The sequence below is a fragment of the Lethenteron reissneri genome, chromosome 58, assembly GCF_015708825.2.
Source record: "Lethenteron reissneri isolate LAM-NWPU_2019-01 chromosome 58, ASM1570882v1, whole genome shotgun sequence".
In the NCBI taxonomy this organism is placed as follows: Eukaryota; Metazoa; Chordata; class Hyperoartia; order Petromyzontiformes; family Petromyzontidae; genus Lethenteron; species Lethenteron reissneri.
In genome coordinates, this window is record NC_083836.1 from 4,229,740 (window position 1) to 4,254,035 (window position 24,296).

The window sequence follows — 24,296 nt, forward strand, 5'->3', positions numbered from 1 at the left end:
CGGTTCAGATAATCGTCACTGGTGTCTGCCGTGAGCGGGAATCGAACTCGGGTCGCCAGGTTCGTAGCGCAGCGTAGCGCTAACCGCTGCACCACCGCTCCCCACGACACACACACAGTGCACACACACACAGTGCACACACACAGCGCGCACACACAGCGCACACACACAGTGCACACACACACAGTGCACACACACAGTGCACACACAGTGCACACACACACAGTGCACACACACAGTGCACACACACACAGCGCACACACACAGTGCACACACACACACAGTGCACACACACAGTGCACACACACACACACGTGGCTTTCCGAACAGGTCACCCTCACCAATTTGTCGGGGCAGTTCACGTATCGGGAGATCTTCCTCGAGTCCAGGTGCTGCGCGTACTCCCAGGCGCTCATCTCGCCACGCTCCGTCAACACGTAGGGAGCGTTCGACTCTGCGGAGAACAAAACGACGCGGTGTGGGAGTGGACACAACGACACGGGACACGTGGCGTTCGCTACGAAAGTACGTCATAACAACGGGGGGAGGGCAGACACAACGACACGGGACACGTGGCGTTCGCTACGAAAGCACGTCATAACAACGGGGGGAGGGCAGACACAACGACACGGGACACGTGGCGTTCGCTACGAAAGCACGTCATAACAACGGGGGGAGGGCAGACACAACGACACGGGACACGTGGCGTTCGCTACGAAAGTACGTCATAACAACGGGGGGAGGGCAGACACAACGACACGGGACACGTGGCGTTCGCTACGAAAGCACGTCATAACAACGGGGGGAGGGCAGACACAACGACACGGGACACGTGGCGTTCGCTACGAAAGCACGTCATAACAACGGGGGGAGGGCAGACACAACGACACGGGACACGTGGCGTTCGCTACGAAAGCACGTCATAACAACGGGGGGAGGGCAGACACAACGACACGGGACACGTGGCATTCGCTACGAAAGCACGTCATAACAACGGGGGGAGGGCAGACACAACGACACGGGACACGTGGCGTTCGCTACGAAAGCACGTCATAACAACGGGGGGGAGGGCAGACACAACGACACGGGACACGTGGCGTTCGCTACGAAAACACGTCATAACAACGGGGGGAGGGGCCGTTGTTATCACGTGGCATTCACTATGACGCCACTTGGGGGAAGGGGCATTGTTATCACGTGAGAATGCACCCTGTTGTTATACATCGTACGCACGCGCTAATTAATCATTAGGCATGCTTAACCAGGAAAGCATCGCTCATTGCTCCTATTCAGGAAGGACCTGTCAAGTCGTTGTAGTTGGGGGCGATGATTATTGCGTATAACTCGACAAGGCATTTGCGGTGGATTTTTTCAGATTTGGACCATGAAGTTAAAACCTCTAACCCCCGACCCTCCACCCCAACCACCCCCAACGCCCACCCTTCACCCCCCAGTCCCCACCCTTCACCCCCTTCCCACCCTCTACCCCACCCCCCACCCTCTACCTCACCCCCACCCTCTACCCCACCCACCAACCTCCACTCGACTCCAATTCCCCACCCCAACCACCCCCACCCTCCACCCCCCCACCCTCCACCCCCCCACCCTCCACCCCCCCACCCTCCACCCTCCACCCTCCACCCCCCCACCCTCCACCCCCCACCCTCCACCCCACCCCCCACCCTCTACCCCATCCACCAACCTCCAGTCCCCCACAACACCCCAACTACCCCCACCCTCCACCCCAACCCCAACCACCCCCACCCTCCACCCCACCCTCCACCCCACCCCCACCCTCCACCCCACCCCCAACCACCCTCACCCTCCACCCACCCCCACCCTCCACCCCACCCCCACCCCAACCCCAACCACCCCCACCCTCCACCCCAACCACCCCCACACTCCACCCCACCCCCACCCTCCACCCCACCCCCAACCACCCCCACCCTCCACCCCACCCCCACCCTCCACCCCAACCACCCCTACCCTCCACCCCAACCACCCCCACCCTCCACCCCAACCACCCCCACCCTCCACCCCACCCCCTTACCCTCCACCCCCCACCCTCCACCCCAACCCCAACCACAACCACCCTCCACCCCCCACCCTCCACCCCAACCACAACCACCCCCACCCTCCACCCCACCCCCTTACCCTCCACCCCCCACCCTCCACCCCAACCCCAACCACCCCCACCCTCCACCCCCCACCCTCCACCACGCCCCCCCCGCCCCCCCACCCTCCACCCCACCCCAACCACGCCCCCCCCGCCCCCCCACCCTCCACCCCACCCCCAACCACGCCCCCCCCGCCCCCCCACCCTCCACCCCACCCCCAACCACGCCCCCCCCCGCCCCCCCACCCTCCACCCCACCCCCAACCACGCCCCCCCCCGCCCCCCCCACCCTCCACCCCACCCCCAACCACGCCCCCCCCCCCCGCGGGTACCACTGGGGTGGAGACGGATCCGAATGGGGATCTCCTCGGGCGAGCGATCCAGCAGCGTGACAAAGACGGAGCGTGCGGTGGGGGCGCAGGGCGCCGCGTCCACCCTCACGGGGTGACCGCTCACGCTGTCCACCCCTACGGACAGCAGGGTGGTGGTGGGGGGGGGCAGAGGGCAAAGATAAAGCCAAAGACCCCCCACCCCCCGTGTAGCCTCGGCTGTTGGGGCAAGTGATATACAGGCAGTCCTCTATTTACGATGGAGATGCGTTACGACGACCCCATCGTAAGTCGAAAATATCGTAAGTCGAAGATGGCCAAGCCTACCCAGGAGTCTTAAAGAATGGTGATAATTTAGCAAAACAGAGCAATTTACAGTACCGTACTGTATAAACTATATACTGTATGTATTTATTAATTACAATACTGTATTGCACAGTAAAATGTAAAGGAAAAAAAAACAAGGTAAATTTTTAGCCTACCTATATGAGCTGCAATTTAATAGAAAGTTTTTTTTCAGGAAACAATCCTATATAAAAAACAACGTACAGTATCGTACCTCGTACGCTACTGCGTTTGCCTGCCGCGCGAAATGTAAAATATTTAACAATTTTGTCGTATCGCTATCGCCATCGTAAGATCGAAATATCGTAAGTCGGAGCCATCGTAACTCGGGGACTACCTGTATAGGTACGACATACTCTCAGATGAACATGATCCATTGTAACTTACCTATATGGTTGGGCCAAAGTTGGAACAAAGTTGGACCAACGTTGGTTGGACCAAAGTTAGATCAAAGTTGGACCAACGTTGGTCAAACAACGTTGGTTGGTCCAAAGTTAGACCAAAGTTGGACCAAAGTTAGACCAACGTTGGTTGGACCAAAGTTAGATCAAAGTTGGACCAACGTTGATCCAACGTTGGTGGTGCCATGTAACGAGGGCGGTGTTGGCGATGTACTCACCGGCCAATAGGCAGTGACCCCGTGCCTCCATGACGAAGCTGAAGTCGTAGTCCGCTGCACTGACGCTGCCCTTGGCTCCCCGAGGAGCTTGGAGCCCCGAGATGCTCAGGTTCGTGCCGTCTCTACGCGGCATTCGCAGGAGATTCGCGGGGAATTATCATCGTCGTCGTCGTCATCGTCGCCTTCATTGTCACCATCTTCACCGTCATCACCGTTATGGTCATCATTATCGTCATTGTCGCCATCATCACCATCATCACCACCACCGCCACCATCATCGTCATCATCACCATCGCCGCCATCACCACCACCGCCACCATCATCGCCATCATCACCATCACCACCGCCACCATCATCGTCATCATCACCATCGCCGTCATCACCACCACCACCACCGCCACCATCATCGTCATCATCACCATCACCATCATCACCATCATCACCACCACCGCCACCATCATCGTCATCATCACCATCGCCGTCATCACCACCACCACCACCGCCACCATCATCGTCATCATCACCATCACCATCATCACCACCACCGCCACCATCATCGTCATCATCACCATCGCCGCCATCATCATCATCACCACCGCCACCATCATCGTCATCATCACCATCACCATCATCACCACCACCGCCACCACCACCGCCACCATCACCATCATCATCACCATCGCCGCCACCATCATCACCATCATCACCGTCATCACCATCATCGCCGCCATCATCACCTCCGACCCGATGGCTCTCGTCAAGGAGCGAGCAAACTTAAAATCTCGGCAATCGCGTTACGACAAATCATATATAAAATAGTGGTAAAGCACAGCGAGATGCGTACGCAGGCCGAACAAAGACTGAGGCACGTGGGTAGCTTCTAGAAGTATCCAGCAGTATCCCAGTGCCTTGTGCGATGCTACGCAGAGGCGGCCGTACGACCGCTTATTCCCACTCGCGCAGAGTAGTTCCGTTCACTGGATCACGTTATATCCAATTCGCATCTGCCTTGTTAAAAAAAGATGCGTTCCCTAATAAATGCATCGCCTGATAGCCAACTTGCGTTCTGAAAAGAACACGCGGCGTTACGGGAGCACGGATCGTGCCTCTGAAAAAAAAAGTTAATGTCTCGTTGGGTTTTACCTGCTAAGATAAAAAAATATAATAGTTTTAGTTTTACTTGTATATTTCAACGTAATTTATTTACCTTTCCTATACTTTGCACTCCTATCGTGTTTTTTTTGTATCTTTTGTCGTAACGTTCTGACCCCGTGCCCCTACCGGACATCTGTGAAAAAATAACTTCATAGCTCATCGGATTCCTCCTGCAGTATAAGTAAATATTCTCATGTCTGCTTGGCACCAAGTACGACGTGACCCTGCAGTAACGTCCCTGCACGAACCGACTTGGACATCGGTAAAACAAAAAAGAGCATCATGGCTTTTTCGATTTAAAGCTTTCGTGACTGCAGGGATTCATCTTCTTGGTTCTTTCGGTAAAGTCACGTAGAAGGGAAATAATAAAATAATAAAAATAAAACATAATGAAATAATTCTCACGACGTTTCTGCGTTGTGGCCGAAACGTCGTGAGAATTATTTGATTATGTTTTATTTTTATTATTTTCTTATTTCCATTCTACGTGACTTTACCGAAATAACCAAGAATGATGAAATATTCTCATGTCTGCTTGGCACCAAGTCCGACGTGACCCTGCAGAAACATCCCTGCACGTCGCATCAAACCTACTTGGACATCGCTAAAAACAAAAAAGAACTTCATGGATTTTTTCGATTTAAAGCTTTCGTGACTGCAGGGATTCATCTTCTTGGTTCTTTCGGTAAAGTCAAGTAGCAGGGAAATAATACAATAATAAAAATAAAACATAATAAAATAATTCTCACGACGTTTCGGCCACAACGCAAGCAGCCGTCCTCAGGCGAAGAACAGGTCTGTCGGGAAGACAGCATCTGCTTTTTATTTTTATTTTATTTTTTCCTTTCTACGTGACTTTACCGAAAGGACCAAGAAGAAGCTTCACGGCTCTTCGGATTCCTCCGGTAACAACTAAGTGTTCTGACGATTCTGAACGTCGATCCTGTGTAGGCAGGGCTCCCCCTCCTTTCCCTCCTCCCTCCTCACCCGTGGGTTGAGCCGGGCCGAGGGACGGGAGGAAGGCCCACAAACACCGCCCGCCCATCCCTGGAGGCCTTCAACTCGGCCATCATCCTCAGGGTGACGCAGACTCGACCCGATGGAGGCACGGGCGGTAGCGGGAAGGCGAGTGCACCTTCGGGCAGCACTGCGGATTTGCGAGCGGTGACGGTGTTGGAACCGTGGTGTCGGGGAGGGGGGGTGAGAGGGAGTGAGTGGAGAGAGTAGGGGGAGAGATAAGGGGAGAGAGAGAGATAAGGGGCGAGTGAATTTAATGCATCGTTGATTAATCATCGAACCCGGAGCCCTCTGCGTTGCAAGGGCTGGACAAAGTCGTGCGGTGGTGGTGGTGGTTGTTGTGGTGGTGGTGATGATGGTGGTGATGGTCGTGGTGGTTGTGATGGTGGTTGTGGTGGTGGTGTTGGTGATCGTGGTGGTTGTGATGGTGGCTGTGGTGGTGATTTTGGTGGTGGTTGTGATGGTGGTTGTGGTGGTGGTAATCGTGTTGGTTGTGATGGTGGTGGTGGTGGTGGTGTTGATGGTGGTGTTGATCGTGGTGGTTGTGATGGTGGTTGTGGTGATGGTGGTGTGATGATCGTGGTGGTTGTGATGGTGGCTGTGGTGGTGGTGGTCGTGGTGGTCGTGATGGTGGTTGTGGTGGTGATGATGATGGTGGTGGTGGCTAGGCCACGAAGACAAAGATCCCCCGTGTAGCCTGTAACAGACTTTTGGGGCAAGTGCTGTTTGCGAGTAGCACCTATAAAGGCCGGCACGGCACACGAGGGGGTGGGTTGGCCAGAACCACGACACACACATAGACACAGTCACACACTTGTACGTCGTTGTTAGCTTAAACAGGTAATAGGCTTTCGCGACGAACACACCTGTAAACCCATACGGTTCACCACGTATTTGTGTACAGGAAAATTGAGTTTTCAGATCCATACGGTGCAGTTTTTTTCCTGGATTTTTCTGTTTGCGCATAGTCACTTTAAGATGTTTGCTTGTTCATGTTTTTTTTTGTTGCGGTTGCACCCGATTCAAGAGCCAATGGCTCACAGGGCTATACCAAATAAATGAAAATGAAAAACTGATATAATACGGGCAATTTTTTTCCTACATGTTTGTGTCTCTGTATTTGTGTTTCTCCCTTGTGATGGGACTTTGCAGGCTGAACGTCGAGATTTGTAAGGACACGGGGTGACCAATCAGGTCTGAATTGTTCTGTACTAAGGTAGGGGGCACTGTTAAGGGGTTGACAGGTATGGACCAATATTACTCTTTGGTTCTTTCGGTAAAGTCACGTAGGTAGAAAATAAAAATAATAATATAGCACTATGTGACTTTACCGGAAGAACCAAAGAGTATGGATTCATGCAGTCACGGAAGCTTCAAATCAAGATTGGACCAATATTATCCATAATAGGCGTTGTTGGGTTAGATCGCGTGAATATGAACGAGTCATATTCTTGGTTCTTTCTGTAAAATCATGTAGAAGGGAAACAATAAAATTATATTTTATTTTTATTATTTTATTGCTTCCTTCTACGTGACTTTACCGAAAGAACCAAAAACACTGGTCAACAAAAAAAATTCTGGCCTGGACTTTTGCAGCTGTTCTAGACTAATTTCAGGGTGCTGATTCCAAATCTGATCTCAGATTTGCTCTATCACATCTCATTTTTATGCTATCGGCATACCCCATTTTCATTGATTTTACCCGATATTAACTCTGTCACTTATGATAAGTCAGTGACTGCTTTAGTGTTAAAACATGGTGCTGTGTTTTTAGGATAGTGTGTTTATAATATCATTTTATGTAGATATCCATATTCATTTAATATTTTTCTTCTGCAGTTTTTATTGAAAATGCAATATTTGATATCTCAGAAACCTGATGTGATAGACAAAAAATGATGCCAGATTTGGAATCAGCACCCCAACGTTACCTTAACACCGTTGGAATACCTTATGCCAGAAAAAGTGTGTTGACCAATGTAATATGAATCCCTGCAGTCACGAAAGCTTTAAATCAAAAATAGAAACGAGTCGTTAAAACCCGCTACGCGACACAGACAATCAGTGAGGTTTGTCGCGTGAGCAAAACGTGGCCAATTCGTCACGAGCACAGCACTCGCCGGCGTGCTGCAGTGTGAACACAAAACGCTGTCAATTGTATCCGTAGCAGTTGGACACAATTTTAAATCCAACTGATGATTGTTTTTTACCCTTTTATCTGGCAACAAAACTGACACCTTTTTTTTACAAGGAGTCATGTTTGCATTGACCAGAATACCTGCGGTCGGAATGCAAGCAAAAAACACAACTCAGATTACACTGGTCAACACACTTTTTCTGGCATAAGGTATTCCAACGGTTTTAAGGTAATTTTGGGGTGCTGATTCCAAATCTGGCATCAGTTTTTTGTCTATCATATCAGGTTTTTGAGATATCAAATATTGCATTTTCAATAAAAAACAGCAAATTTATGCCATTGGAACCTCATTTGCCAGTAAAAAAATGTGATAATTGTTTTTTTACCCTTTTATCTGGCAACAAAACTGACACTTTTTTTACAAGGAGTCATGTTTGCATAGACCACAATACCTGCGGTCGAAATACTAACAAAAAACACAACTCTGATAATGTATGCACTGTCCTTGAAATGTATTGGTCCACACCCGAGACAGCTTTTCTTAGAGCCTAGTCTCACATGGTGTTGGACCAGATGACGCCCAAAGGCGCACAACTCAAAGACAATGCACCATCAGAGTATGAGAGCTCGGGGTAAGCATTTACAAATGCATTTAAAAACGCTTACACCGAGCTCTCATACTCTGATGGTGCATTGTTGTGTTTTTTGCTTGCATTCCGACCGCAGGTATTGTGGTCAATGCAAACATGACTCCTTGTAAAACAGGTGTCAGTTTTGTTGCCAGATAAAAGGGTAAAAAAACAATTATCACATTTTTTACTGGCAAATGAGGTTCCAATGGTTGTGTCCAACTGCTACGGATGCGGTGTTGTTATTGGCGAACGCGGGGGGGGGGGGGTGGGAGGGAGCGGTAAAGCCATTGTCTGTGAGCGACGTTTCGAGGACCCCCCCTCTCCTGGCACCAGTCTGGCTGCTGCTGCCGCTGAAGCTGCTGCTGCTGCTGCTACCCAGAGTGTTGCCTCTGCGAGCGCCTCCTCCTCCTCCACCACCTCCTCCTCCACCTCCTCCTCCACCTCCTCCTCCTCCTCCACCTCCTCCTCCACCTCCTGCGGGCCCCGCGGTGTCGAGGAGCTGCGAGCTGACCGGCACGGCCGCCGCTCACCGCCTGCAGGCCGACGACGCTCCACGCGTCCCCATCGCAGGGGCTCGTGGGGAGCAGCAGCAGCAGCACTGCGGGGGGGCGTGAGTGGAGGTAGAGGGAGGAAGGGGGGAGGGGGGAGTGGGGAGGGGGAATGGGGAGGAGGAGAGGGGGCAGCGGGGAGGATGAAAGGGGGCAGGAGGAGAGGGGGGAGGAGGAGGGTGGGGATGGGGGAGGAGGGGTGAGGAGAGGGGGAAGGAGGGAGGAGGAGAGGGGGGAGGAGGAGAGTGGGGAGGGGGCAGGGGGGAGGAGGAGGGTGGAGAGGGGGGAGGAGGAGAGTGGGGAGGGAGGAGGGGGGAGGAGGAGGGGGAGGGGGGAGGAGGAGAGGGGGGAGGAGGAGAGGGGGGAGGAGGAGGGTGGGGATGGGGAAGGAGGGAGGAGGAGAGAGGGGAGGAGGAGAGTGGGGAGGGGGCAGGGGGGGAGGAGGGTGGAGAGGGGGGAGGAGGAGAGGGGGGAGGAGGAGAGGGGGGAGGAGGAGAGTGGGGAGGGGGCAGGGTGGAGGAGGAGGGGGAGAGGAGGGGGAGGAGGAGAGAGAAGGGAGGAATGGGGAAGGGGGAGGAGTAAGAGAAGAGTAGGGAGGAGGTAGGAGGAGGGTGGACTCAACACTGCCCATAGACTCAACACTACCCATAGACTCAGCACTACCCATAGACTCAACACTACCCATAGACTCACCACTACCCATAGACTCACCACTACCCATAGACTCAACACTACCCATAGACTCACCACTACCCATAGACTCACCACTACCCATAGACTCACCACTACCCATAGACTCAGCACTGCTCCATAGACTCACCACTACCCATAGACTCAACACTCCCAATAGACTTAACACTGCACCATAGACTCAACACTGCCCATAGACTCAACACTACCCATAGACTCACCACTACCCATAGACTCAACACTACCCATAGACTCACCACTACCCATAGACTCACCACTACCCATAGACTCACCACTACCCATAGACTCAGCACTGCTCCATAGACTCACCACTACCCATAGACTCAACACTCCCAATAGACTTAACACTGCACCATAGACTCAACACTGCACCATAGACTCAACACTGGACCATAGACTTAGCACTGCCCATAGACTCCACACTGCCCATAGACTCAACACTGCCCATAGACTCAACACTGCCCATAGACTCAACACTGCCCATAGACTCAACACTGCCCATAGACTCAACACTGACCATAGACTCAGCACTGCCCATAGACTTACACTGCCCATAGACTCACACTGCCCATAGACTCAACACTGCCCATAGACTCAACACTGCCCATAGACTCAACACTGCCCATAGACTCACACTGCCCATACACTCAACACTGCCCATAGACTCAACACTGCCCATAGACTCAACACTTCCCATAGACTCAACACTGACCATAGACTCAACACTGCCCATAGACTCAACACTGTCCCTAGACTCAACACTGTCCCTAGACTCAACACTGCTCATAGACTTAGCACTGCCCGTAGACTCAACACTGCCCATAGACTCAACACTGCCCATAGACTCAACACTGCCCATAGACTCAACAATGCCCATAGACTCAACACTGCCCATAGACTCAACACTACCCATAGACTCACCACTACCCATAGACTCACCACTACCCATAGAATCAGCACTGCACCATAGACTCACCACTACCCATAGACTCAACACTACCAATAGACTTAACACTGCACCATAGACTCAACACTGCACCATAGACTCAACACTGGACCATAGACTCAGCACTGCCCAGACTCCACACTGTCCATAGACCCAACACTGCCCATAGACTCAGCACTGCCCATAGACTCCGCACTGCCCATAGACTCAACACTGCACCATAGACTCAGCACTGCCCATAGACTCAACACTGCACCATAGACACTGCACCATAGACTCAACACTGCACCATAGACTCAACACTGCACCGTAGACACTGCACCATAGACTCAGCACTGCACCATAGACTCAACACTGCACCATAGACTCACCACTACCCATATACTCAACAATGCTCATAGACTCAACACTACCCATAGACTCAACACTGCCCATAGATTCAACACTGCACCACAGACTCACCACTACCAATAGACCCAACACTGCCCATAGACTCAATACTGCCCATAGACCCAACACTGCCCATAGACTCACCACTACCAATAGACTCACCACTACCAATAGACCCAACACTGCCCATAGACTCAGCACTGCCCATAGACTCACCACTACCAATAGACCCAACACTGCCCATAGACTCAACACTGCCCATAGACCCAACACTGCCCATAGACTCACCACTACCCATAGACTCAACACTGTTCATAGACTCACCACTGCCCATACACTCAGCACTGCCCATAGATACTGCCCATAGACTCAACACTGCACCATAGACACTGCCCATAGACTCAGCACTACCCATAGACTCAACACTCCCCATAGACTCAACACTTCCCATAGACTCAACACTGCACCAAACTCACTCATCACTACCCATAGACTCAAAACTGTTCATAGACTCACCACTGCCCATACACTCAGCACTGCCCATAGATACTGCCCATAGACTCAACACTGCACCATAGACACTGCCCATAGACTCAGCACTACCCATAGACTCAACACTCCCCATAGACTCAACACTTCCCATAGACTCAACACTGCACCAAACCCACTCATCACTACCCATAGACTCAGCACTGTTCATAGACTCACCACTGCCCATACACTCAGCACTGCCCATAGATACTGCCCATAGACTCAACACTGCACCATAGACACTGCCCATAGACTCAGCACTACCCATAGACTCAACACTCCCCATAGACTCAACACTTCCCATAGACTCAACACTGCACCAAACTCACTCATCACTACCCATAGACTCAAAACTGTTCATAGACTCACCACTGCCCATACACTCAGCACTGCCCATAGATACTGCCCATAGACTCAACACTGCACCATAGACACTGCCCATAGACTCAGCACTACCCATAGACTCAACACTCCCCATAGACTCAACACTTCCCATAGACTCAACACTGCACCAAACCCACTCATCACTACCCATAGACTCAGCACTGTTCATAGACTCACCACTGCCCATACACTCAGCACTGCCCATAGATACTGCCCATAGACTCAACACTGCACCATAGACACTGCCCATAGACTCAGCACTACCCATAGACTCAACACTCCCCATAGACTCAACACTTCCCATAGACTCAACACTGCACCAAACCCACTCATCACTACCCATAGACTCAGCACTGCCCATAGACTCACCACTACCCATAGACTCACCACTACCCATAGACTCACCACTACCCATATACTCAACACTGGACCATAGACTCAGCACTGCCCATAGACTCTACACTGTCCATAGACCCAACACTGCCCATAGACTCACCACTACCCATAGACTCAACACTGTTCATAGACTCACCACTGCCCATACACTCAGCACTGCCCATAGATACTGCCCATAGACTCAGCACTACCCATAGACTCAACACTCCCCATAGACTCAACACTTCCCATAGACTCAACACTGCACCAAACTCACTCATCACTACCCATAGACTCAGCACTGCCCATAGACTGTGAACACAACCACGGTCCCACCCCTCCCCACCCTCGGCGCTCCTCTCCGCCTCGTTGCTGTAGTCGAGGTTGACGATCGCCTCGGCGGCCAGTCCTTTGACGCGCGCCATCACGCGGCACGAGCGCAGCTGCAGCGGCCGCAGAGAAGCGGCGTCCACCACCTCGACCATGGCGAGATCCACCTTCTCCACACCCTGCGGGAGACGATTGAAATCAACATCGTTGCCATCATCGTCACAATCACCACCATCATCACCACGACCACCATCATTACCACGACCACCATCACCCCTACCACCATTATCACCACTACCATCTTCATCACCACCACGATCACCACTACCACCATCACCACCATCATCATCACCACCATCATCACCACTACCACCAGCATCAGCACCACCATTACCACTACCAACATCACCACTACCACCATCATCACCACTGTCACCATCATCACCACTACCACCATCATTACCACGACCACCATCACCCCTACCACCATTATCACCACTACCACCATCATCATCACCATCACCACCATTACCACCATTATCATCATCACAACTACCAACCATCACTACCATCATCATAACCACTACCATCACCATCACTAACCATCACCACCACCATCACCACTACGACCACTACCACCATCAAAGGACAAAGACCCTCCCCGTATATCCATAATAGAGAAGTTTTTTGGGGGGGGGGGGTTAGATCGCGTAAATATAAATGCGTCGTGAAATCCGCCACCACCCGACACAGCCAACTAACAAGGTTTGTCGCGTAAACACAACGTGGCCAATTGGTTCCTACTTGAAACCCACGGGCAGTGCGTTGTAGAGTAACCAACCCCCCCGCCGCTACGACGTTTACAACTTGAGTCGTGGAGACGTTTCAGGCGACAGCCAGAATCGTCGACAAATCCTCCTCCTGCCCTCGTGGTGTTCAGTCGAGAGAGGAGCGGGTTAAATGTGAGGTCGTCGCTTGTGGGAGCCTAGGAGCCGTCCATAAATGACGTCACGCACCTAGGGGCGGGGGGGATGGGGTCAGACATTTGTGACGATGTGTGACGAGGCGGGGGGGGGGGGGTGTTTGAGAAATGTGACGTCACATCGAAATTCGCAACTTTAAATAAATATAGACAACACGTTCTACTTAATTAAATAGACTTTTTAATAAATGTTTTCTCCTACAACATCAGAGTGCAGCGCCACATTAAATACGCGCTACAATGACAATAGTTTAAAGCGATTTGAAGCATTTTTTATATATTTTTTGGGGGGGGGGGCAGAGCTTTGTGACGTCATATTTGAGAGGGGGGGGGGTCTGACTTTTTGTGACGCCGTGTGACGAAGGGGGGGGGGGAGGTAAAAAATCGTCCAAAATCGTGTGACGTCATTTATGGACGCCCCCATACGCGTTAAATACCCCAACGTAGCCTGAACGGGCGAGTGATGTTAGCGAGCGCCTATGAAGACCGGCACGGGACACGAGTGAAGTGGCCAAGCACCACGCCCGGCCGCCTTTGTCTCCCCAGTGGCGATGTTCACTGAGCTGGAATCGGATCTGGATCGCCGGATTCATAGCGCAGCGCGCTAACCGCTACGCTACCGCCCCCCACGCACACAAACACACGCGCACACACACACGCGCACACACACACACACGTGCACACACACACGTGCACACACACACACACGTGCACACACAAACACACGCGCACACACACACGCGCACACACAAACACACGCGCACACACACACGTGCACACACACACGTGCACACACACGCACACAGACACGCACACACACGCACAAACACACGCACACACACACACGTGCGCACACACGCGCGCACACACACGCGCACACACACGCGCACACACACGCGCACACACACGTGCACACACACGCGCACACACACGCGCACACACACGCGCACACAACATGCGCACACACACGCGCACACACACGCACAAACACACGCACACACACGTGCACACACACACACACACGTGCACACACACACGTGCACACACACGCACACAGACACGCACACACACGCACAAACACACGCACACACACGTACACACACACGCACACACATACACACAGACACGCACACACACACGTGCACACACACGTGCACACACACACGCGCACACACACGCGCACACACACGCACACACACACACACGCACACACACACGCACACACACACGCGCACACACACGTGCACACACACACGCGCACACACACGCGCACACACACGCACACACACAAACACGCACACACACACGCACACACACACACACGCACACACACGTGCGCACACACACGCACACAGACACGCACACAGACACGCACACACACACGCACATACACACGTGCACACACACACACACGCACACACACACGCACACACACACGTGCACACACAAACACACGCACACAGACACGCACACACACACGTGCACACACACACGCACACAAACACACGCACACAGACACGCACACACACGCACACACACACGCACACACACACGCACACACACACGTGCACACACACACGCGCACACACACGCGCACACACACGCACACACAAACACACGCACACACACACGCACACACACACGCACACACAGACACGTGCAGACACACACGCACACACACACACGCACACAGACACGCACACACACACGTGCACATACACACGCACACACACGCACACACGCACACACATACGTGCACATACACACGCACACACACACGCACACACACACGTGCACACACACGCACACACACACACGCACACACACACACGCACACACACACGCACACACACACGTGCACATACACACGCACACACACGCACACACACACACGCACACACATACGTGCACATACACACGCACACACACACGCACACACACACACGCACACACACACGCACACACACGCACGCGCCGACAAGACAGGAAATTGGCAAAGCAATGAGCATGAATGAAGAAAATCATATTTGACGTTTAGTCCGAATTTTACTACTCCCGCTCTCTGGGAAGGCGAGATGCAAAACCGGTTTGTATCACACCCCCCATACCACCCCCCCAACACCCCCCCCACCACCACCCCCCCACCACCACCCCACCCCCCCATTACCACCCACCCCACCACCACCCACCCCACACCCCACCCCCCCACACCCCACCACCACCCACCCCACCCCCCCACCACCAGTCCACCCCCCACCACCCCACCCCCCACCACCCCACCACCACCCACCCCACCACCACCCACCCCACCCCCCCACCACCCCACCACCACCCACCCCACCACCACCCACCCCACCCCCCCACCACCCCACCCCCCACCACCCCACTCCCCCATTACCACCCCCTCCACCACCCCACCACACCACCCCCCACTACCCACCACCACCCACCCCCACCACACCCCACCCCCCACCCCCATCCCTGCCATTCAAAATTGTTATTTTCAGAAGCTCGCCATCCCCATTTATGAGTCTATAAATCGGCATCTGTTGAAAGGAACATTGTGCGTGTGTGAGCGAGTGTGTGTGTGTGTGTACATGCACTGCGGGGAGCGGTGGCGCAGCGGTTAGCGCGCTAACGAACCCGGCAGACACCCGAGTTCGATTCCCGCTCACGGACCACCACAGACACCGGTGACGATTATCCGAACCGGTCGTGGGCTACCCCTAGGCCGTCTCAGCCTCAAATGAGTACCTGGTGTGTTGTGTAAAGTAAAAAGAAAATCGACACTTAGGGAGACAAAGGCGGCCGGGCGTGGTGCTGGCCACCCACCCCCTCGTGTGCCACAGTGCCGGCATTCATAGGCGCTACTCGCTTAACAGCACTTGCCCCTGCAGTCTGTTACAGGCTACACGGGGGATCTTTGTCTTTGTGGATCCACTGTGGCTCGGAATAATTGATCAACTACATCTATTGCTATCATCATCAAAATTGTGTTGTAGCATACTGCGATTAATAAGGGTCTTGCCCGAAACGTCGCCGATTATATATTATTTTATTATTGCCATCATCATCATCACCAAGATTATGCTGTAGCATACTGCAATTAATAAGGGTCATTGCCCGAAACGTTGCCAAGTGTATATTATGTTAAGCCCGCACCCGCCCCCCCCCCTCCACACGCAGTGGTAATGATGAATGTATTGAGTAAAATAAAAAAAATATTAATTGTGCCTATGCATCATTGTTAATGTCGCAGTAGCAGCAAACAATATGTGGTTGTCATTATTGAATACGGAATCTTGTTTGTATGCCCACGGTTCAAAGCTAAATCACGTTCGTCATCGTTGTAAGAGTCATTCACGAAATCCGTGGCTGGGCGACGGCTCCCTTGTCGGTGACGGTGGGGGATGTTTGACCATACTTCACCACGCCGGTCCAATGCGCGTCGATAAAAGTGGAGTTGGGAGAGTGGCGACAGGAGCCGGTCAGGTTTCATCACTCGCCACTGATGTTAGACGTGCTCTGGAATCGAACTCGGGTGGCCGAGTTCATAACGCAGTGTGCTATCCACTGCGCCCACAACTGTAATTATACCAAGCGAGCCAAAGTGATTTTTCTGGCTTAAATTAGCATAAAGTTGTGGAAATTCCACGTTCATATGGCAGGGGCGAGTCTGTCGATAGGGACAGCCACTGTTGACTACCCCACACAGAATGGTACCTATTGTATCTACCCCGGAGGGAGTGGTGATTATGATGGGATGAGTCAAACCCAACCCCCCCGCAATCTGTAATTGAACTCCCAACCTTGGAGTCTCGGTAAATTGTCATAGTCAAGCCACACGCACAGCAACATCAACAGTCGTTGCGTGGTCATGGAGAATCACCACCACCATCATCACCATCATCATCACCAACACCATCACCATCAACATGATCGCCACCATCACCATCATCACCATCATCAACACCATCATCATGATCACCATTTTCATCATCATCACCATCATGAGCATCATGACCATCATCACCACCATCATCACCATCATCATCATCACCACCACCACCACCATCATCATCACCACCATCATCACCATCATCATCATCACCATCATCATCACCATCATCACCATCATCATCACCATCATCACCATCATCATGATCACCATTATCACCATCATGACCATCATCACCATCATCACCACCATCATCACCATCATCATCACCACCACCATCATCACCACCACCACCATCACCATCATCACCATCATCAACACTATCATCATGATCACCATCATCATCATCACCATCATGACCATCATCACCACCATCATCATCACCACCATCACCACCATCATCACCACCATCATCATCACCACCATCATCACCACCATCACCATCATCACCACCATCACCACCATCACCACCATCACCACCATCATCATTACCATCATCACCACCATCATCACCACCATCACCACCATCACCATCATCACCACCATCATCATCACCACCATCATCACCATCATCACCACCATCACCACCATCACCACCATCATCACCATCATCATTACCATCATCACCATCATCACCACCACCATCACCATCACCACCAGCATCACCACCACCACCACCATCATCATCACCATCATCACCACCACCATCATCACAAGTCGCCACGTGCTGCTTCCACGTCCCCCTCTCTGTCCCTGTGCTGTCGGCATGGCCCACAACTCGTGGCCTGACACTTCCTGGCACCGAATCTCTGCTGAAGACGACGTCAAGACAAATTCTCCGTGAGCTCTTCCTCTCTCTCTCACTCTCTGTGGTTCCTTCAATTTTCCCCGAACAACAACCATCAACAACAACAACCACAACAACAACCACACACTTTTAATGTAATTGTTGTCGTCCATCCTACAGATGTGTGTCCTAATAGTTCCAGTTCACTTCTCACAGCTGGCTGCATCATCACCATCATCACCATCATCACAGAGGTCGCAACCGGGTACCCGATATCCGTACGCTACCCGATACCCCGCTACCCGTACCCGGCCAGGTAGGGTACCCATTTGCGACCCTGGTGCGGCCGGGTACGGGTAGGCCGTGAGTCACTGGTGAGTAACCGTTTGTCATTCATTTCGGGTAGGGAACGGGTACCTTTACCCGGCCGGGTACGGGTACGGGTACCCATTTACGACCCTGGTGCGGCCGGGTACGGGTACGGGTAAGGAATCAAAACCCGTTTGCGACCTCTGCATCATCATCATCATCATTAGGTCGTCTTCTTCTATGCTGCAACCATTTCCCTTGCTTCTACGTTGATCACTCTTTGGCTGGCTTAGTACGGGATCAAGTAAAAACTAAACTTAATTCTAGATTTGAAGTTTTCGTGACTGCAAGGTTTTTTCGGTAAAGTCACGTAGGAAATGTATTTATTTATTTCAAAACTAAACACCAACATCAACAACACACTTTGAATGTTGCTGTTGATGTCCGTCCTACAGATGTGTGTCCGTATAGTGCCAGTTTACTTCTCATCCACTGCCCCCATTATCATCCTCTTAGTTTTTTCGGTAAAGTCACGTAGGTAAAAAAATGAAATTTTAATTAATAAAAATTAAATGATAAAAATCGTAATTTTTATTCTTTTATTTTTATTAATTTTAATTTCATTTTTTACCTACGTGACTTTACCGAAAAAACTAAGAGGATGAATCCTTGCAGTCACGAAAGCTTCAAATCTAGAACCCATCATCATCATCAGGTCGTCTGCTTCAATGTCGCAACCTTCTCACTGAAATTGGCGTTGGTCGCATTCGTAGCGGGGAGGCTTTCGCCCTCCAATGTTATCCATGTAAGTATCCGCGTAAGTAAAAACATGTGTCGTTTATCCAGCCACCACCCGGCACGGCCAATGAGTAAGGTTTGTCACGCAAACGAAAAACGTGGCAATGAGTTGCTAGTAACAGCACTAGCCGGTGTGAAGGTGGTCAGTCTTTGGCAGAGGTGGGACAAAGTCATTGTTATGCAAGTCCAAGTCGAGTCTGAAGTCATCAAATTCATGACTCGAGTCTGACTCGAGTCCAAGTCACGTGACTCGAGTCCACACCTCAGAGGTGGGACAAAGTCATTGTTATGCAAGTCCAAGTCGAGTCTGAAGTCATCAAATTCATGACTCGAGTCTGACTCGAGTCCAAGTCACGTGACTCGAGTCCACACCTCAGAGGTGGGACAAAGTCATTGTTATGCAAGTCCAAGTCGAGTCTGAAGTCGTCAAATTCATGACTCGAGTCTGACTCGAGTCCAAGTCACATGACTCGAGTCCACACCCTGGTGGGACAAAGTCATTGTTATGCAAGTCCAAGTCGAGTCTGAAGTCATCAAATTCATGACTCGAGTCTGACTCGAGTCCAAGTCACATGACTCGAGTCCACACCCTGGTGGGACAAAGTCATTGTTATGCAAGTCCAAGTCGAGTCTGAAGTCATCAAATTCATGACTCGAGTCTGACTCGAGTCCAAGTCACATGACTCGAGTCCACACCTCTGGTCTTTGGGTCGGGCTTAAATGCAGTGTCCTTGTGTGAGCAAAACATTTTATTGGCAGAGCACAGATAATAAAATACAGCTTATTATAAGTAATAAAATACCACACAGCTCATACGATTTGTCTCGCTGTGACGTACGACTAAATACATTTATTCGTGCTGTTCACTCAACACCACATTAGTCCATAACGCTGTGTGCGTGGCCTCGAAATGAAATATAACAAGGCGACGTTTCGGGGAATGACCCTTTTCGGTCGTCGTAGGGACGAAAAGAAAGATAGATGATCGGAAGGGTGTGCGTGTGTGGTGTGTGTCAGTAGCGGTGTGCGTGTGTGGTGTAACAGTGGCGGTGTGCGTGTGTGGTGTGTCAGTGGCGGTGTGCGTGTGGTGTGTGAGTAGCGGTGTGCGTGTGTGGTGTGTCAGTGGCGGTGTGCGTGTGTGGTGTGTGTGGTGTAACAGTGGCAGTGTGCGTGTGTGGTGTCACAGTGGCGGTGTGTGGTGTAACAGTAGCGGTGTGCGTGTGTGGTGTGTCAGAAGCGGTGTGCGTGTGTGGTGTAACAGTGGCGGTGTGCGTGTGTGGTGTAACAGTGGTGTGTGGTGTAACAGTAACGGTGTGTGTGTGTGGTGTGTCAGTAGCGGTGTACGTGTGTGGTGTAACAGTAGCGGTGTGTGTGTGTAGTGTAACAGTGGTGGTGTGCGTGTGTGGTGTGTCAGTGGCGGTGTGCGTGTGTGGTGCGTCATTGGTGGTGTGCGTGTGTGGTGTAACAGTGGCGGTGTGCGTGTGTGGTGTAACAGTAGCGGTGTGCGTGTATGGTGTAACAGTGGCGGTGTGCGTGTATGGTGTAACAGTAGCGGTGTGTGTGTGTGTAACAGTGGCGGTGTGCGTGTGTGGTGTGTCAGTAGCGGTGTGCGTGTGTGGTGTAACAGTGGCGGTGTGCGTGTGTGGTGTAACAGTGGCGGTGTGCGTGTGTGGTGTAACAGTGGCGGTGTGCGTGTGTGGTGTAACAGTGTGCGTGTGCGTGTGTGGTGTAACAGTGTGCGTGTGTGGTGCGTCAGTGGCGGTGTGCGTGTGTGGTGTAACAGTATCGGTGTGCGTGTGTGGTGTAACAGTGTGCGTGTGTGGTGTAACAGTGGCGGTGTGCGTGTGTGGTGTAACAGTATCGGTGTGCGTGTGTGGTGTAACAGTAGCGGTGTGCGTGTGTGGTGTAACAGTAACAGTGGCGGTGTGCGTGTGTGGTGTAACAGTAGCGGTGTGCGTGTGTGGTGTAACAGTGGCGGTGTGCGTGTGTGGTGTAACAGTGGCGGTGTGCGTGTGTGGTGTGTCAGTAGCGGTGTGCGTGTGTGGTGTAACAGTGGCGGTGTGCGTGTATGGTGTAACAGTGGCGGTGTGCGTGTGTGGTGTAACAGTAGCGGTGTGCGTGTGTGGTGTAACAGTGGCGGTGTGCGTGTGTGGTGTAACAGTGGCGGTGTGTGTGTGTGGTGTAACAGTGGCGGTGTGCGTGTGTGGTGTAACAGTGGCGGTGTGCGTGTGTGGTGTAACAGTGGCGGGTGTGTGTGTGTGGTGTAACAGTAGCGGTGTGCGTGTGTGGTGTAACAGTGGCGGTGTGCGTGTGTGGTGTAACAGTAGCGGTGTGCGTGTGTGGTGTAACAGTGGCGGTGTGCGTGTGTGGTGTAACAGTGGCGGTGTGCGTGTGTGGTGTAACAGTGGCGGTGTGTGTGTGTGGTGTAACAGTAGCGGTGTGCGTGTGTGGTGTGTCGGTGTGCGTGTGTGGTGTATCAGTGGCGGTGTGCGTTTGTGGTGTAATAGTCTGCGTGTGTGGTGTGTCAGTGTGCGTGTGTGGTGTAACAGTGGCGGTGTGCGTGTGTGGTGTGTCAATGTGCGTGTGCGGTGTAACAGTGGCGGTGTGCGTGTGTGGTGTGTCAATGTGCGTGTTTGGTGTAACAGTGTCAGTGTGCGTGTGTGGTGTAACAGTAGCAGTGTGCGTGTGTGGTGTGTCAGTGTGCGTGTGTGGTGTAACAGTAGCGGTGTGCGTGTGTGGTGTGTCAGTGTGCGTGTGTGGTGTAACAGTAGCGGTGTGCGTGTGTGGTGTAACAGTAGCGGTGTGCGTGTGTGGTATAACAGTGTGCGTGTGTGGTGTGTCAGTGTGCGTGTGTGGTGTAACAGTGGCGGTGTGCGTGTGTGGTGTGTAACAGTGGCGGTGTGCGTGTGTGGTGTAACAGTAGCGGTGTGAGTGTGTGGTGTGTCAGTGTGCGTGTGTGGTGTAACAGTAGCAGTGTGCGTGTGTGGTGTGTCAGTGTGCGTGTGTGGTGTAACAGTAGCGGTGTGCGTGTGTGGTGTAACAGTGTGTGTGTGTGGTGTAACAGTGGCGGTGTGCGTGTGTGTGTCGGTGTGCGTGTATGGTGTACAGTGGCGGTGTGCGTGTATGGTGTAACAGTGGCGGTGTGCGTGTGTGGTGTAACAGTATCGGTGTGCGTGTGTGGTGTAACAGTATCGGTGTGCGTGTGTGGTGTAACAGTAGCGGTGTGCGTGTGTGGTGTAACAGTAACAGTGGCGGTGTGCGTGTGTGGTGTAACAGTAGCGGTGTGCGTGTGTGGTGTAACAGTGGCGGTGTGCGTGTGTGGTGTAACAGTGTGCGTGTGCGTGTGTGGTGTAACAGTGTGCGTGTGTGGTGCGTCAGTGGCGGTGTGCGTGTGTGGTGTAACAGTGTGCGTGTGTGGTGTAACAGTGGCGGTGTGCGTGTGTGGTGTAACGTAGCAGTGTGCGTGTGTGGTGTGTCAGTGTGCGTGTGTGGTGTAACAGTGGCGGTGTGCGTGTGTGGTGTAACAGTAGCGGTGTGCGTGTGTGGTGTAACAGTGCAGGGACTCACCTTCCTCCGTGGGTCTGTGGACCAACCTGGTGTCCCCTGCCAGGTGAACAGATGTTTGTGTGGGGCTCGGGGCACGTGTGACACATTGTGTGTGTGTGTGTGTCACGGTGCGTGTGTAACTGTGTGTGTGTCTGTGTGTCTGTTCATGCAACCGTGCCAATTGTGTTTGTTCTGCTAAGCACTGCTCATCACGACCAACTCTCCCCCCCTACCCCCCTACAACCTCATTTTCCACTCTTCACAAACACACTCCGGCCTCTGGAAAAACAAAGCCCCCACCCCCCCCCATCCCTCCCTTTCCCATACACAGACAAAGGTCCCCCGCATAGCCTCTAGCATACTCTTCGGGCAAGTGCTTGTTCCCGGTGAAGGCCGGCACGGCGCCTTTGTGGCGGTTCGGATAATCGTCACTGATGTTGGCCGTGAGCGGGAGTCGAACCTCTGGGTTCGCCTGGTTCACAGGTCGATGGCGCTTAACAACGTGGGACGAAACGTCGGTTCAACGTCGTGTTGGGAGCCACGTGCTGCCCGCTTGCCCCTGTTTCGATGCGAGCGTAGCAGACATCCCGTGGCTTGTGTTGCTTCCGAAACGTCGTGAATTTTTTATTTTGTTTTATTTTACTTTTATTAATTTAAATGTTTTTTTTTTACCTACGTGACTTGACCGGAAAAAAAATTAACCCTTATAAACAAAGTTTTTCACAATAAATCCTTTATATGCGTGGCGGCTAGAGTCCTCTCGTCCTCTGGCTTGAGATGGCTGCCACCTATGGGTCAGATGATTGTCTGCCACCATTAAGCAATTGGTATATAAATATTTATTTATTTTTCCCTAAACAGTGTAAAATTTTGAAAAAAAAATTTGACGAAAATTTATTGTCACGCACAACGAGTCTGTGTGCAAAATGTCAGCTCGATTGGATCACGGGAAGTGGGTTAAAAAACGACCAAAAGATTTGCACGGTCGTAAGCAAGCAAGCAAGCACGCAAGCACGCAAACAAGCAAGCAAGTGAACTTAATATAAAGGATTTAAAAAAACCTAAGAGTATGAATCCTTGCAGTCACGAAATCTTCAAATCTAGAATTGTCCTCAACAGTCACTTAAATTGTCACGCAGCGTCAATGCTCACCACATTCGGAATCGGAATGTTTCTATTATTGTTATTATACGAGGAGGAATCTGATGAGCGATAAAGCTCTTTGGTCGCAGATATCCACTAAGGGGAGGGGAGGGGGTCACGGGTCAGAACGTTGCAACAATAATTTTAAAAAAAACAACAACGATATGAGTGTAAAGTATAGGAAAGTTAACGCAATTTTTTTTTCATT

General features: G+C 51.9%; 1 protein-coding gene across 1 annotated transcript in view; it reads right to left on the bottom strand.

The window, feature by feature from the left end:
- LOC133357446 (von Willebrand factor A domain-containing protein 5B1-like) overlaps positions 1–24,296 on the bottom strand; it is a 52,590-nt gene that overhangs the window by 27,204 nt on the left and 1,090 nt on the right. Inside the window, exons 2-6 of the mRNA XM_061575395.1 lie at positions 12,582–12,744; positions 8,822–8,948; positions 3,410–3,531; positions 2,449–2,583; positions 342–454 (exon numbers count right to left, since the gene is read on the bottom strand). Coding sequence (XP_061431379.1) covers positions 342–454; positions 2,449–2,583; positions 3,410–3,531; positions 8,822–8,948; positions 12,582–12,720 — 636 coding nt within the window. The 5' untranslated portion in view covers positions 12,721–12,744. The remainder of the gene's footprint in view (positions 1–341; positions 455–2,448; positions 2,584–3,409; positions 3,532–8,821; positions 8,949–12,581; positions 12,745–24,296) is intronic.